This window comes from Pristiophorus japonicus, chromosome 1 (assembly GCF_044704955.1).
Source record: "Pristiophorus japonicus isolate sPriJap1 chromosome 1, sPriJap1.hap1, whole genome shotgun sequence".
Taxonomy (NCBI): Eukaryota; Metazoa; Chordata; class Chondrichthyes; family Pristiophoridae; genus Pristiophorus; species Pristiophorus japonicus.
The window spans coordinates 521430082-521443656 of NC_091977.1; the positions used below are offsets into that span (position 1 = coordinate 521430082).

Here is a 13575-nt window from a genome sequence, read left to right on the forward strand (position 1 = left end):
ATTGGAACAGTGGAAGAGTCCGAGGACGGAGATATCAGAGCAGGAGTGGAACGGAGTGGAGAATTAAAGTGACAGGCGACCGGAAGCTCAAGGTCACACTTACAGACTGAACGGAGGTGTTCAGCAAAGCGGTCACCGAATCTACACTTGGTCTCCCCAATGTAGAGGAGACGACATCGTGAGCAGCGAATACAGTTTACTGAATTGAAAGAATCAATAGAAAGTAATTCATTCTTCATTTCTGAAGTTGACAGGATTTGAAGGACCCACGCTGAGGTGTGCATGGATTGCCTGTGCTTCCAGTGATGTTACTGTGCACGTGCCCCATAGTAAGAGTGAATATTACCCACAGGAACTTTAGTACACCAATCTTCTATCATTAACCAAATACTTCCGTGAATACTTTTCACTGTTCATCTGTAGGTTTACCCATTAACAGTTCAGCCCAGTTAATTGCAATTCATTTATTTCTTATCCCTTCAAAATTTGCCTTACTTCAATTTCGAACCTTGGTTTGTGACTTTTGCTTCTCCCTCTCAAACTAGCATCAGTTTAAAGCATAGTATGGTCACTATTTGTAAGATACTCTCTTACCACCAGATCGTTAACTAGTTCTGGTTCGTGACTTAAGAAGATAAGAAATAGGAACAGGAGTAGACCATACGGCCCCTCGAGCCTGCTCCGCCATTCAGTAAGATCATGGCTGATCTGATCTTGGACTCAGCTCCACTTCCCTGCCCATAACCCTTGGCTCCCCTAAAGTTCAGGAATCTGTCTATCTCAGCCTTGAATATATTCAATGAACTATTTTGAGTTTAAATCGCGTACCCCCTTTTTTAAAGGGCACTAGAGCTCATAAATCCAAATTAACGGGAACTTTATCAAATTAAATTAAAATCATGTTCCTGGGGGTGATGATGTACTCCAGTCCCTCCGACGCCCACCTCTCGCGGAAGGCCGCGAGCGTACCAGTGGACACCGCGTGCTCCATCTCCAGGGATACCCTGGCTCACATGTAACCGTGGGAGAGAGGCAGGCAGTCGAGCTGAACGACCCCCTCGACCGCCCGCTGCCTGGACCGGCTGATGGCAACAGCTCTACAACAACCTGTGAGCATACTCACAGGTGCACACATTACACCCGCCAACTAGTTTACTTCCACGTTGACTTCATGGTGAGATTTGTGTCGAGTTTGGTTTCTTTGGAGTTTTGCAGTGACATGAGAAGCATGTTAAGCCCCATGGGGGCAGCAACCTCAATGACTGTTTACTAGAATTATACCAGAACTGAAAGATTAAACAGGCTGGGGCCCTTTACTCTAGAAAAGAAAAGACCGAGAGGTGACCTATTACAGGGCTTCAAGATTACAAAAGGTAGTTGTAGAGAAGATGTTTCCACTCGCGGCCGAGACCAGAACTAGGGACCATCAATACAAGATCGTCACCAATAAATCCAACAGGCAATTCAGGAGAAACCTCTTTACCCAGAGAGTGGTGAAAATGTGGAATTCGCTACCATAAGGAGTAGTTGTGGCGAATAGCATCGATGCATTTAAGGGGAGGCTAGATAAGCACATGAGGGAGAAAGGAATAGAAGGATGTGTTGATGGGGTGAGAGGAGGCTGGTGGGGAGCATAAACACCATAACGGACCTGTTGAGTCGAATGGCCTTTTTCTGTACTGTTAATACTGAGTAATTACTACCATTGTGTGACCTGCCTCTGCCAGCACACTGCAGGGTGACATGGAGCAAGCTGTTGGGAATAGTTCTTACTGCTCAATGGAACGCCCACCCCCATCAAGGCCATTTTGTCCTGTTTTCAGGAGCTGTGAAACTCACATTCGTGACTGAAATTCCGTGTAAAGGTTTCTGCTTCTCGCAGAAAAATAATTGGAATTATAACATGTGATTCCCAAAACACTGAGAGAAGCCCAGTGTAATTAAAAAGAAACTTAGCTTATTCAATCACCTTGAAGCAATGGCCTTGGTCATAGTTTTTATTTGATTTTTCAGTTGTCAGCTGCTTGTTGAGTTGTCAAGTTATTTTTAAAAGCCATTTGTCTGCCTTTTGCAGCTCGAAGTGTCATTATAACTGAAAAGAATACCAACCACTCTGGCACCAGGAAGCACTTAGACTTCCAAGAGGTTGTCTCACACAGACGCCTCCGACCTTCCATTGACCAGCAGCGCGTGATAAGATGGTTAAAAATTATTTTAGGAACAGTAAAAAGCCATTAGGCCCAACAAACCTGTCTTTTCTAATGGATTCGCCCCACCTCACTTGCCTGCTTACTCTACCCTACATTTCCTTCTCTCTCTAGAAATCAATTTATCTTTTGAACCCATCGATATTGATGGCATGCAATGGCCTTCGCTGGTAGCTTTATCCTTTGGGTGAAAAGGTTTTTTAGTTCCTAGACAAAGTTTTTAAAATGTGTTTGTACTTTCACGCAGTGGACGCTTTGCCTGCACCTGCCTTGTGGCTTTCTTCTGGCAGTGTGACCCCTGAAGTCATGTTTTTCCGATGCTGAAGGAGCCGAAATTTCCCCCCCCCCCCCCGGTCCAGTAATGGGGCGGTAAGGCCTTTGCGACCAGAGGTGCAGGCAGATGGGCCAATCCGTCCTCAGTTGCCCCCGGGCTGGGGGTGGTAACAGGTTTCCGCCGAGCCCCGGGTTCTGGCCCCGTCGGACACGCGCCTACCCCTTACCTCACGGCAGCGGCCCCTTCCTGCCCCGCGAGGGAAATTGAACCCGGGGGAGTGGAGCAGCCGCCGCTCGGTGCCCCCGACAGCTTTGCCCGGCAGGAAGCTGCCGGTGGCTGGGCGGCGCGCCCTTAAAGGGGAGGGCGCAGCACCGTGGCCAACATTGTATTTTCATTGTCGGCCGGCTCTGAACTCGGCCCAACAATGGCGGCCCAGGGTTCGGCCGGATCACCAACAAGCAGCCGGGACACCTCTAGGGTGCCAGGCCACTGGCCCGGCCGAAGCCCTCCGTGGCGGCCCCCTTAACTGAAGGGGAGGGAGGTTGCTAGTGTCCATGTGGCACGGACACCGCCCGCCCTCTGCCCCACTCCCGACACATTTCTGCCCCAAACACCGCCGCAACAATTTTTTTTTTTTTAAAAAAGAGGTTAATTTCGAGAATGATCACTTAATTCGAATTATCCGCCCTGTTTGGAGTGGAGGGCAATTTCGGACCCGAAATGTCTGTTTATCTTCTCAATTAATGAGCAGATTTGCAGAATGAGAACCAGGGCTCAGCGACACCAGGACTGACTGCTGGCGAGGCTGAACTCGAGAAAACACGGAACAAGATGAGGATATTTGACCTATCAAGCTCATTCCTTCCACAAATCAAGTAACATCTACCCTATGGACCCCACCCATGTATTTAGTGTCCTTGCGGAGCCCCGCTGCATCCAGATATAGAGTTGTGCAGAATTTACAACACAGAAACAGGCCACTCGGCCCAACTGGTCAATGCTGGCATTTACATAAGAGCATAAGAAATAGGAGCAGGAGTGGGCCATGTGGCCCCTCGAGCCTGCTCCACCATTTAATAAGATCATGGCTGATCTGATCATGGACTCAGGTCCACTTCCCCGCCCGCTCCCCATAACTCCTTAATTCCCTTATCGTTTAAGAAACTGTCTATTTCTGTCTTAAATTTATTCAATGTCCCAGCTTCCACAGCTCTCTGAGGCAGTGAATTCCACAGATTTGCAACCCTCTGAGAGAAGAAATTTCTCCTTATCTCAGTTTTAAATGGGCGGCCTCTTATTCTAAGATTGTGCCCTCTGGTGCTAGTCTCCCCTATCAGTGGAAACATCCTCTCTGCATCCACCTTGTCAAGCCCCCTCATGATCTTATACGTTTCGATAAGATCACCTCTCATTCTTCTGAATTCCAATGAGTAGAAGCCCAACCTACTCAACCTTTCCTCATAAGCCAACCCCCTCATCTCCGGAATTAACCTAGTGAACCTTCTCTGAACTGCCTCCAAGGCAAGTAAATCCTTTCGTAAATATGGAAACAAAAACTGCACGCAGTGTTCCAGGTCTAGCTTCACCAATACCCTGTACAACTGTAGCAAGACTTCCCTGCTTTTATACTCCATCCCCTTTGCAATAAAGGTCAAGATTCCATTGGCCTTCTTGATCACCTGCTGTACTTGCATACTATCTTTTTGTGTTTCATGTACATGTACCCCCAGGTCCTGCTGCTCCAGACAAGCCTCCTCCCACCCTTCTTCATCTCACCCTATCATCATATCCTTCTATTCCCATCTCTTTCGCTTGCTTATCTAGCTTCCCCTTAAATGCATCTATGCGTTTGCCTCAACCACTCCCTGTGGTACCAAGTTCCACATTCTAATCACTCTTTGACTAAACAAGTTTCTCTTGAATTCCTGATTGGATTTATATTGACAATCATATTTATGACTCCTAGTTTTGGATTCCTCACAAGTGGAAACATTTTCCCCACATCTACCCTATCAAACCCCTATCATAATCTTAAAGACCTCTATCAGGTCATCTCTCAGCCTTCTCTTTGGAGTGTCAGCTGTGGCTCAGTCGGCAGCACTCTCGCTTCAGAGTCCAACAGTTGTGGTTTCAAGTCCCACTCCAGAGACTTGAGCACACAAATCTAGACTGACACTCCAGTGCAGTGCTGAGGGAGTGCTACACAGTCGGAGGTGCCGCTTTTCGGACGAGACGTTAAACCGAGGCCCCGTCTGCTCTCTCAGGAGGATGTAAAAGATTCCATGGCACTATTTCGAAGAAGAACAGAGGAGTTAACCGCAGTATTGTGGCCAATATTTATCCCTCAATCAACATAACAAAAAAAACAGATTATCTGGTCATTATCACATTGCTGTTTGTGGGAGCTTGCTGTGTGCAAAATTACTGCTGCGTTTCCCACATTACAGCAGTGACTACACTCCAAAAGTACTTCATTGGCTGTAAAGTGCTTTGAGCCGGCTGGCGCTATATAAATGCACGTCTTTATTTTCTAGAGCGGAAACCCCAGCCTGTTCAGCTTTTCCTGATTATGTGTATCCTCATGGAGGGGATGAATTTCAAGGTCGAAGACATTGTACTGTAAGGATAGGCACATGTAGCTTATTAAGTTAAGAAGTTAGTTGGATGACAGCTGAGCTGAAAGAGTTGTTGGGTTAAAACACAGGCTTTTGATCACAGCGGGCAAGGGGGGTGTAAGAGAAGATTACTGCAATATAAATAGAACATTCCCTCCCCTGCTAGCTCATCCACAGGACTGGATTGTCTGGTCTGACACAAGGTCATCAGCCTCAAACATTAACCCTGTGTTTCTCTCTCCACAGATGCTGCCTGATCTGTGCGGTGTTTACAGCAATGTCTGTTTGATTTCCAGCATTTGCTAGTGTTTAAGTGTTTTGGAACGATTGTGTCCCATTTCAGCATTATATGTAGATATAAGTTCAATATTTGGATGAAGCTTCGTGTAAAGGAGCTCGTCACGGCTTCAGCTGCCTTCGCGGGGGTCGGTTGCACAGATACTGTGATAGCATTTTTATCGGCCAGAACTATTTGTCAATGTCTTTTTTTTTTTCTCCCTTTCCGCTAGGATTTGCTCCGATGCAGAGTTTTGACATCAGGGATTTTTGAAACAAGATTTCAAGTTGACAAAGTAAATTTTCAGTGAGTATCTTTGCAAGATCGCTCTTCGAATAATCACTCGGCTAGTGACCATTCCTTCACCTGAACTGTACAGAAAGTAGTAGGGGAGAGAATCCCGACCCAGAGGGAACTCTGTTTAAAGAGTTTTGGCACTGTTGATGGGATTGTTTTACCGTTAAATAGTCACTCGATGTTCTCGACTGCCGCCTCAATGCAGTGCTGAGGGATTGCTCCATAGTGGGAGGTGCCGTCTTTCAGATGAGGCGCTAAACTCCGCCCCTCTGCACAGGCAGAGGTAACGGGTCCACTGATCGGGATCCAAAGAGCAGGGAGATCTCCAGTGTCCTGGCCAACATCGAATATCACCCCAAAAAATAGATTATCCGGTCATTTGCTGTTTGCGGAACCTCTGTGTGCAAACTGGCTGCCACCTTCGCATACTTTGCAGTGACTGTACTGCAGAAAGTGATTCAAGACGGCCTGAGGCCATGAAAAGGTGCTGTACAAATCCAAGTTATTTAAATAGTTCCTGTTGGAGAAGCACTTAAATTCCACGCGTTTACTTTCGTGCGCTAGCGGTGTTAAATGAAGCCACCTTTATACATTTCTTTGCTTTGTTTACTCTTCTCAAACTCCTCCTCTTCCTGGCTCTGGCTCCCGTCCTCAGTCATGGCTAACCAATGGAGTAGTGCAAGGACTTTCTGGTCCTTGTGAAGACTTGGAAGCTGCGAATTGAGAGGTGTACATTTACATCATCATTATTTGCTGACCGAGGACGACTACCCAAAAAGGACGCTTCAGATGCTGGGCTGAGAATAGGAAGCAGTGCTGAAAGATCCTGGCTCTGACTGGGATCAATATTGGAATGTAGAAGTTGGAGGTTTTGGTGGGTAGTACGAGTGGCCTTTGAGTTTCCAGTTGGTTTCCTCAATCATAGAGGAAACTGTTCAGCCCATTCTCTATGGTTTAATTTTGGATCCCATTCACTAGCAAAAAAGATGATGTGATACTTCTCATTAAACTCCTCAATTAATGTGATGCTCCTCTAATTCTGGCCTCTTGAGGATCCCTGATTTGCATCGCTCAGCCATTGGTGGCCGTGCTTCAGTTACCTGGGCCCTAAGCTCTGGAATTCCCTCCATAAACCTCTCCACCTCTCTATCCTCCTTTAAGACGCTCCTTACAACTTACCTTTAATCAAGCTTTTGGTCACCTGCCATCATTTCTCTTTATGTGGCTCGGTGTCAAATTTTTTTAACAATACTTCTGTGAAGCGCCTTGGGATATTTAACTACGTTAAAGGTGCTATATAAATACAAGTTGTTGTTGTTGTTATAACAGTTTCTAAGTCATTACAAAGACCAGAAAATCATTGCATTATTAAATTGCATTGTAAAAATGCCTTGACATCGTTGATAGGAAATCATTGTGTGGTATTCCTTGCAAACTGGTTCTCCTGTTCCATTTAATGAGGCACACTCCCTCTTGCCTTCCCACCCACCCATTAACCTGTCGGTATTTCACTATCTAATATCCTGAGCAGGACTCCTGACTATGTTGCCTTGTCTTTCTCTTCCAGTATGTTTGATGTGGGAGGACAGAGAGATGAACGGAGAAAATGGATCCAGTGCTTTAATGGTTAGTAATCATGGAGGAGTCTTTTATATAAACGTGGTTGTTCTCATCAGCAGTGCTCCACAATTACAGATGCAATTTAACGCAGAAAAGTGCAAAGTGATACATTTTGGTAGAAAGAACGAGGAGAGGGAACATATACTAAAGGGTACAATCCTAAATGAGGTGCGTGAACAGAGAGACCTGGAAGTATATGTGCACAAATCGTTGAAGCCGACAGGGCAGGTTGAGAAAGCAGTTTTTAAAAAAAACTTATGGGATCCTGAGCTTCATAAATAAAGGCATAGAGTACAAAAGCAAGGAAGTTATGATGAACCTTTATAAGACACTGGTTCGGCCTCATGTTCTGTCCAGTTCTGGGCACTGCAACTTAGGAAGGATGTGAAGGCCTTGGAGAGGGTGCAGAAAACATTTATGAGAATGGTTCCAGGGATGAGGGACTTCACTTACATGGAGAGACTGGAGAAGCTGGGGTTGTTCTCCTTAAAGCAGAAAAGGTTGAGAGGAGATTTGATAGAGGTGTTCAAGATCATTATGGTCTGGACAGAGTAGATAGAGAGAAACCGTTCCCATTGGTGGAAGGGTTGAGAACCAAAGGAAACGGATTTAAGGCGATTGGCAAAAGAACCAAAGGCGACATGTGGAAAATATTTTTTACGCAGTGAATGGTTAGGATCTGGAATGCACTGCCTGAAAGGGTCGTGGAGGCAGACTCAATCGTGGCTTTCAAAAGGGAATTGGATAAGTACCTGAAGAAAAAACATTTGCAGGGCTACGGGGAAAGGGCAGTGGAGTGGGACTAGCTGAAGTGCTGTTGCAGCGAGCCAGCACGGACTGAATGGGCTTCCTTCTGTGCTGTAACCATTCCATGGGCCCAAGTTTCCACATGATTTGCGCCTGATTTTTAGGAGCAACTGGTGGAGAACGGACTATCTTAGAAATCGCAATTCTCCACATTTTTTTTTCTGCAGTTCTAGTCAGGTAGAACAGTTCTACTTTAGAACAGAATTTTTTCTTCAAAAGGTAGCGTGTCCGGCCACTGACGCCTGATTTCAAAGTTTCCACAGTGAAAACGTACTCCAAACTAACTTAGAATGGAGCAAGTGAAGATTTTTGTAGAACTGAAAAAACCTGTTCTACACATTAAAAAATCAGGCGCAGGTTACAAATTAGGCGTCCAGAACGAGGTAGGGGGGGGAAGGGAAGTCATTAAATTCTACAATAAATCCTTATTTATACTTCTACAAATATTATACAAATAAATCCAACCTGAATAAACATTTATAAGCAAAGAAAAGATTAAATAAATCATCTTCCTACCTGTGTGAAAGTGCTTCAGTCAGCTCAGCGATGTTCCCGCGAACGGGAGGGAGGGAGGGGCAGTAAGCAGGAAGCCTCAGTGCTGATGGCAATGTGGTTTTCTTAAAAAAATGTTCAAAAATTAAACAGCTACAAAGAACTACAAAACTGGCTGAGTGCCAATGTTTCCTTCACACTGAGCATGCGCGAACGCTCCAACGTGCCGACAGGAAAAAAACTAATTTAAATACTACCCGCCCCCTCCCACTTACAAAATCGGCGCGAGTGTAGGCTCCGCCCCCCTGGGCATGGCGCCAGACAGACAAGGAGCTGCAGAACGCTCCAGAATCACGAGTTTTTTTTCCAGCGCCGTTTTAGGCGCGAAAAACGGGCGCCCAGCTCAGAGGGGCGCCCGTTTTTTATCGTGTGGAAACTTGGGCCCCATGATTCTAATTACATGGCCACATTGAATTTCATCCTGCCATTTTCTCCCCTTATTGTACCTTACACTATTGTCATTGTATTGAATCCAATAACTAATTTGCCAAGACATTTTCAGATTCCAAAAGGGATCAGGTGGTTTTCTAACTCCTATCCCTAAACTAGCTCATTAATCCCCACCCATTCTGCACTCGACACCAAGTCAGCTACAGCTGAAAATGTGCAGGGTGTGAATTGAACGGGGTTTATGTTGAACCCATTGATTTCGGCTCCTTAATAATCTGATTTTGCAGGAAGTCCAGTTCAGCAGGTAAATTTGCACGGCGCACAGTGCAACTAGAGAAACGGACTCTTGGTAGTCTGACGTATCCAACAAAGACGTTGATGTGCTAATCATCAATGGCATGTGTCTTCAAGTGGCTGTATAGGCCAATTCTTGATGCACGTAGTCTCTTGCACGTCGGACAAGGGAAGTTCGATGTGCCTGATGCTGACAGTACTGCCACCTGATGTCGTCTATCTCTAGTGTCCCGCAGGCGTTGACATCGGCTTTCTTCGAAGGTCTGGCAGGCAGTCCTCGTGAGGGTTCGCCACTGGATTTCATTAGCTGCTGTATTCTCGAGGTCCTTTGGTCGGATGCCACAGTACTGGAGGTTAGCCTTGATGCAATGTTTGTAGCGCTTGCAGGGGCGCCCTTGGTGTCTTCGACCTTCACAGAGCTCGCCGTGAAGAAGTTAACGAGGGATCCTTGACTCATCAATGCGGATGACATGTCCAGCCCACCGGAACTGGGCTCGCATGATCATCACCTCGATGCTAGTTGATTGTGCTCTCTCCAGAACCTCAAAGTTTGACACCCGGTCTTGCCAGAGTATAGATCTGAGACTGCGCATATGGAAAGCTTCCAACTTTTTGATGTGACCCTGCAGGGTGTCCATGTCTCACATCCATAACGGAGAGATGAGAGAACGACTGCTCTATACACCAACAGTTTAGTTGACAGTCGGATGTGGTGGTGACTCAACACCTTAGTGCACAAGCGACCAAGTGCCTGGCTAGAGAAATGGACTAGATGAATGGGAACTAGCAGATTGATGTCCATTGGCACCATTCTGATCCAGGACACGAGGTATCGGTTAGCTACTGCTGAACACATTGTTGTCACTTAAGGGGCAGCCCTTGCAGCAAATAGCAAAGAAGGAGCTTGTAAAATAATCTGATTCCTGCTGGTTTTGGGGGGATAGCTTGAGCCGCTGCTCACCCATTCCAGCAACAAAGAGGCCGGAAACATTTTGTAGTCTGGATCTCATTTAAATAAAAGTAGGCTTGGCCGGAGGGGCGGGGGTGGGGGGCTGGCTGCCTGGTCCAAGTTTGGCCGCCCTGATGCAAGTCGGAGGATTCAGGCAGGAGCAATATCAGGAGGCCGACCACGGGTAAGTTCTGGTGATGGTGGTGGTCACAGAATGTGGAGAGCTCGGGGCAGGTTCGCAACGGGTATATTTTTGTGCGGCCCGGCAGGTGACTCCTGCCCCTCCTGGCCCCCCGCAAAAATAATTTTGACTCCAACCGGGCCTGTCCTGAAACGGCGATTGGGGTCCTATTTATGTCGTGCGACCCAGTTTGCTTATTGAAAGGCACCTACTGCCTGAAACAGGTGGGCTCTAAATCCAGCCAGCACTAGGTCCCTGTACAAATAGCAGCGTCTGCGTTAACGGGACTGGCCCCCCCCCCCTAACCCCATCCCGTTATGAGGCCATTACAGCGCTGTTAACCCGATTTCGGTAAGTTATAATCAGTCCCATTTGTGTGTGTTCCTGGAGAGAAAAAATATAGATGGATCTGTTGAATGGGTTGATTGGGGGGGTGGGCTGGGTTGGAGGGGGAGTTGATCTTTGAAGAAGAGCAGTAGGCCTAACGAGCTTGACTCTTTTTGACAAATCGCAAACCTGCCGCCTTACTATATCCATCATTCCCTTTTTGTTGCCCCCTCCTCCAAAAACACATTAATTACCTCTTGAACTCATCGGTCCTTTTCAGTAGCCTGACCTGGTAATTGTTTTTTTTTTTAAATTGAGGATTAAACTGGTTCCCCGGACTGCTGACCTATCCTTGAACAACAGAGTGACATGACTGCAGTGCATTTAACTTCTTGAGATTGGTCTTTACATTAGCACCACAGCAGTGGCATCCGCAGCAAGCAAGTGTTTTAATCAGTGCTCGGTTGTGGAAGTGTTCAGCTCTGGTTGGTCATGCTAATCTCTTCGGCATGCTGCCTGTGCTGGTCAGGTCACTGATACCACTTCAGTAAGCATAGTCGTGCTAGATTATGTTTAAGACAAACTGGTTGTCTAACTAGCATGGAGACAACACAACCGAGGGACAGGATATGGAGAGAAAGCAAGAAAGGGGTACTGAGGTGAATGATCAGCCATGATCTTATTGAATGGTGGTGCAGGCTCGAAGGGCCGAATGGCCTACTCCTGCACCTATTTTCTATGTTTCTATGATAAATCTTCATTTAGAAAGGCACAGATTAATCAAGGACAGTCAGCATGGATGTGTTAAGGGAAGGTTGTGTCTGACTAACTTGATTGAATTTTTTGAGGAGGTAACAAGGAGGGTCGATGAGGGTAGTGCGTTTGATGTAGTGTATATGGATTTTAGCAAGGCTTTTGATAAGGTCCCACATGGCAGACTGGTCACGAAAGTAAAAGCCCATGGGATCCAGGGCAAAGTGGCAAGTTGGATCCAAAATGACTCAGAGGCAGGAAGCAAAGGGTAATGGTTGATGTGTGTTTTTGTGACTGGAAGGATGTTTCAAGTGGGGTCCCGCAGGGCTTAGTACTGGGTCCCTTGCTTTTTGTGATATACATCAATGATTAAGACTTGAATGTTGGGGGTATGATTAAGAAGTTTGCAGAAGACACTAAAATGTGTGGTAATGAAGTAGAAAGCTGCGGACTGCAGGAAGATATCAATGTACTGGTCAGGTGGGCAGAACAGTGGAAATGGAATTCAATCCGGATAAGTGTGAAGTGATGCATTTAGGGAGGGAAGGAGGGAGGGATAACAATGCAAGGGAATACACATTAAATGGTAGGACACTGAGAAGTGTAGAGGAACAAAGGGACCTTGGAGTGCAGGTCCACAGATCCCTGAAGGCAGCAGATCAGGGTAGATAAGGTGGTTAAGAAGGCATACGGAATGCTTGCCTTTATTAGCCGAGGCATAGAATACAAAAGCAGGGAGGTTATGCTTGAACTGTATAAAACACTAGGCCACAGCTAGAGTACTGTGTGCAGTTCTGGTCACCACATTACAGGAAAGATGTGATTGCACTGGAGAGGGTGCAGAGGTGATTTACAAGGATGTTGCCAGGACTGGAGACTTTTAGCAATGAGGAAAGATTGGATAGGCTCGGTTTGTTTTCTTTGGAACAGAGGAGGCTGAGGGGAGACCTTATTGAGGTGTATAAAATTATGAGGGGCCTAGATAGAGTGGATAAGAAGGACTTGTTTCCCTTGGCAGAGGGGTCAACAACCAGGGGGGCATAGATTTTAAAGTTATTGGTAGGAGGTTTAGAGGGGATTTGAGAGGTAATGTATTCACCCAGAGGGTGGTGGGGGTCTGGAACTCACTGCCTGAAAGGGTGGTAGAGGCAGAAACCCTCACCAATTACCACCAGAATTCTCATCAGGGCATGCATAATTGAAAGAGAATGAACAGGACATTGTCCCCAGTCAATCACAAGGAGTTAATGCTTGAAGTGCCGTAACCTACATGGCTACGGACCTAGAGCTGGAAAGTGGGATTAGACTGGATAGCTCATGGTCGGCCGGCGTGGACACGAAATGGCCTCCTTTTTCTATGGTTCTAACTGGTTCTTTGTCACCAAATAAGTTAATAGGTGAACTCGGGCATCGCGGATTTTTTTTCTGCATCCAATAAACCAGTTGTATTCTTCTCTTCCCCTCTCCTCTCCCGTCCCTACCTTGTGTCTCCCTGGACTGAACTGAATTGACATCATGGCTCGTCCCGTTGCAATCTTTCGCCTGTAGACGTGACTGCTATTATTTTTGTGGTGGCCAGTAGCAGCTACAACATGGTGATAAGGGAAGACAACAATACCAATCGGCTCCGAGAAGCTCTTGATCTCTTCAAAAGCATCTGGAACAACAGGTAAAAAATAATTACAATCTCGCCTCTTTTTACATGTGGACAGTCTCTCTTGTCATTTGGTTTGTTTGAATGTTTGAAGTTTTCCTGTTGGAAAGAAAGGGGAAAAAAATGAAAAGAAAGACTTGGATTTATATAGCGCCTTTCACGACCACCGGACTTCTCAAAGTGCTTGAAAGCCAATGAAGTACTTTTTGGAGTGTAGTCACTGTTGTAATGTAGGAAACACAGCAGCCAATTTGCGCACAGCAAGCTCCCACAAACAGCAATGTGATAATGACCACACAATTTTTTTTAGTGATGTTGATTGAGGGATAAATATTGGCCAGGGCATCAGGGATAACTCCGCTACTCTTCAAAATAGTG

At 46.2% G+C, this 13575-nt stretch overlaps 1 protein-coding gene across 2 annotated transcripts in view; it reads left to right on the forward strand.

Annotated features, from left to right (window-relative positions):
* The window catches only part of LOC139277593 (guanine nucleotide-binding protein G(s) subunit alpha), a 352449-nt gene that overhangs the window by 322426 nt on the left and 16448 nt on the right, over positions 1-13575 (forward strand). For both annotated transcript variants that reach the window (XM_070896271.1, XM_070896281.1), the window contains 3 exons: positions 5606-5679; positions 7238-7296; positions 13092-13212. In XM_070896271.1, coding sequence (XP_070752372.1) covers positions 5606-5679; positions 7238-7296; positions 13092-13212 — 254 coding nt within the window. The remainder of the gene's footprint in view (positions 1-5605; positions 5680-7237; positions 7297-13091; positions 13213-13575) is intronic.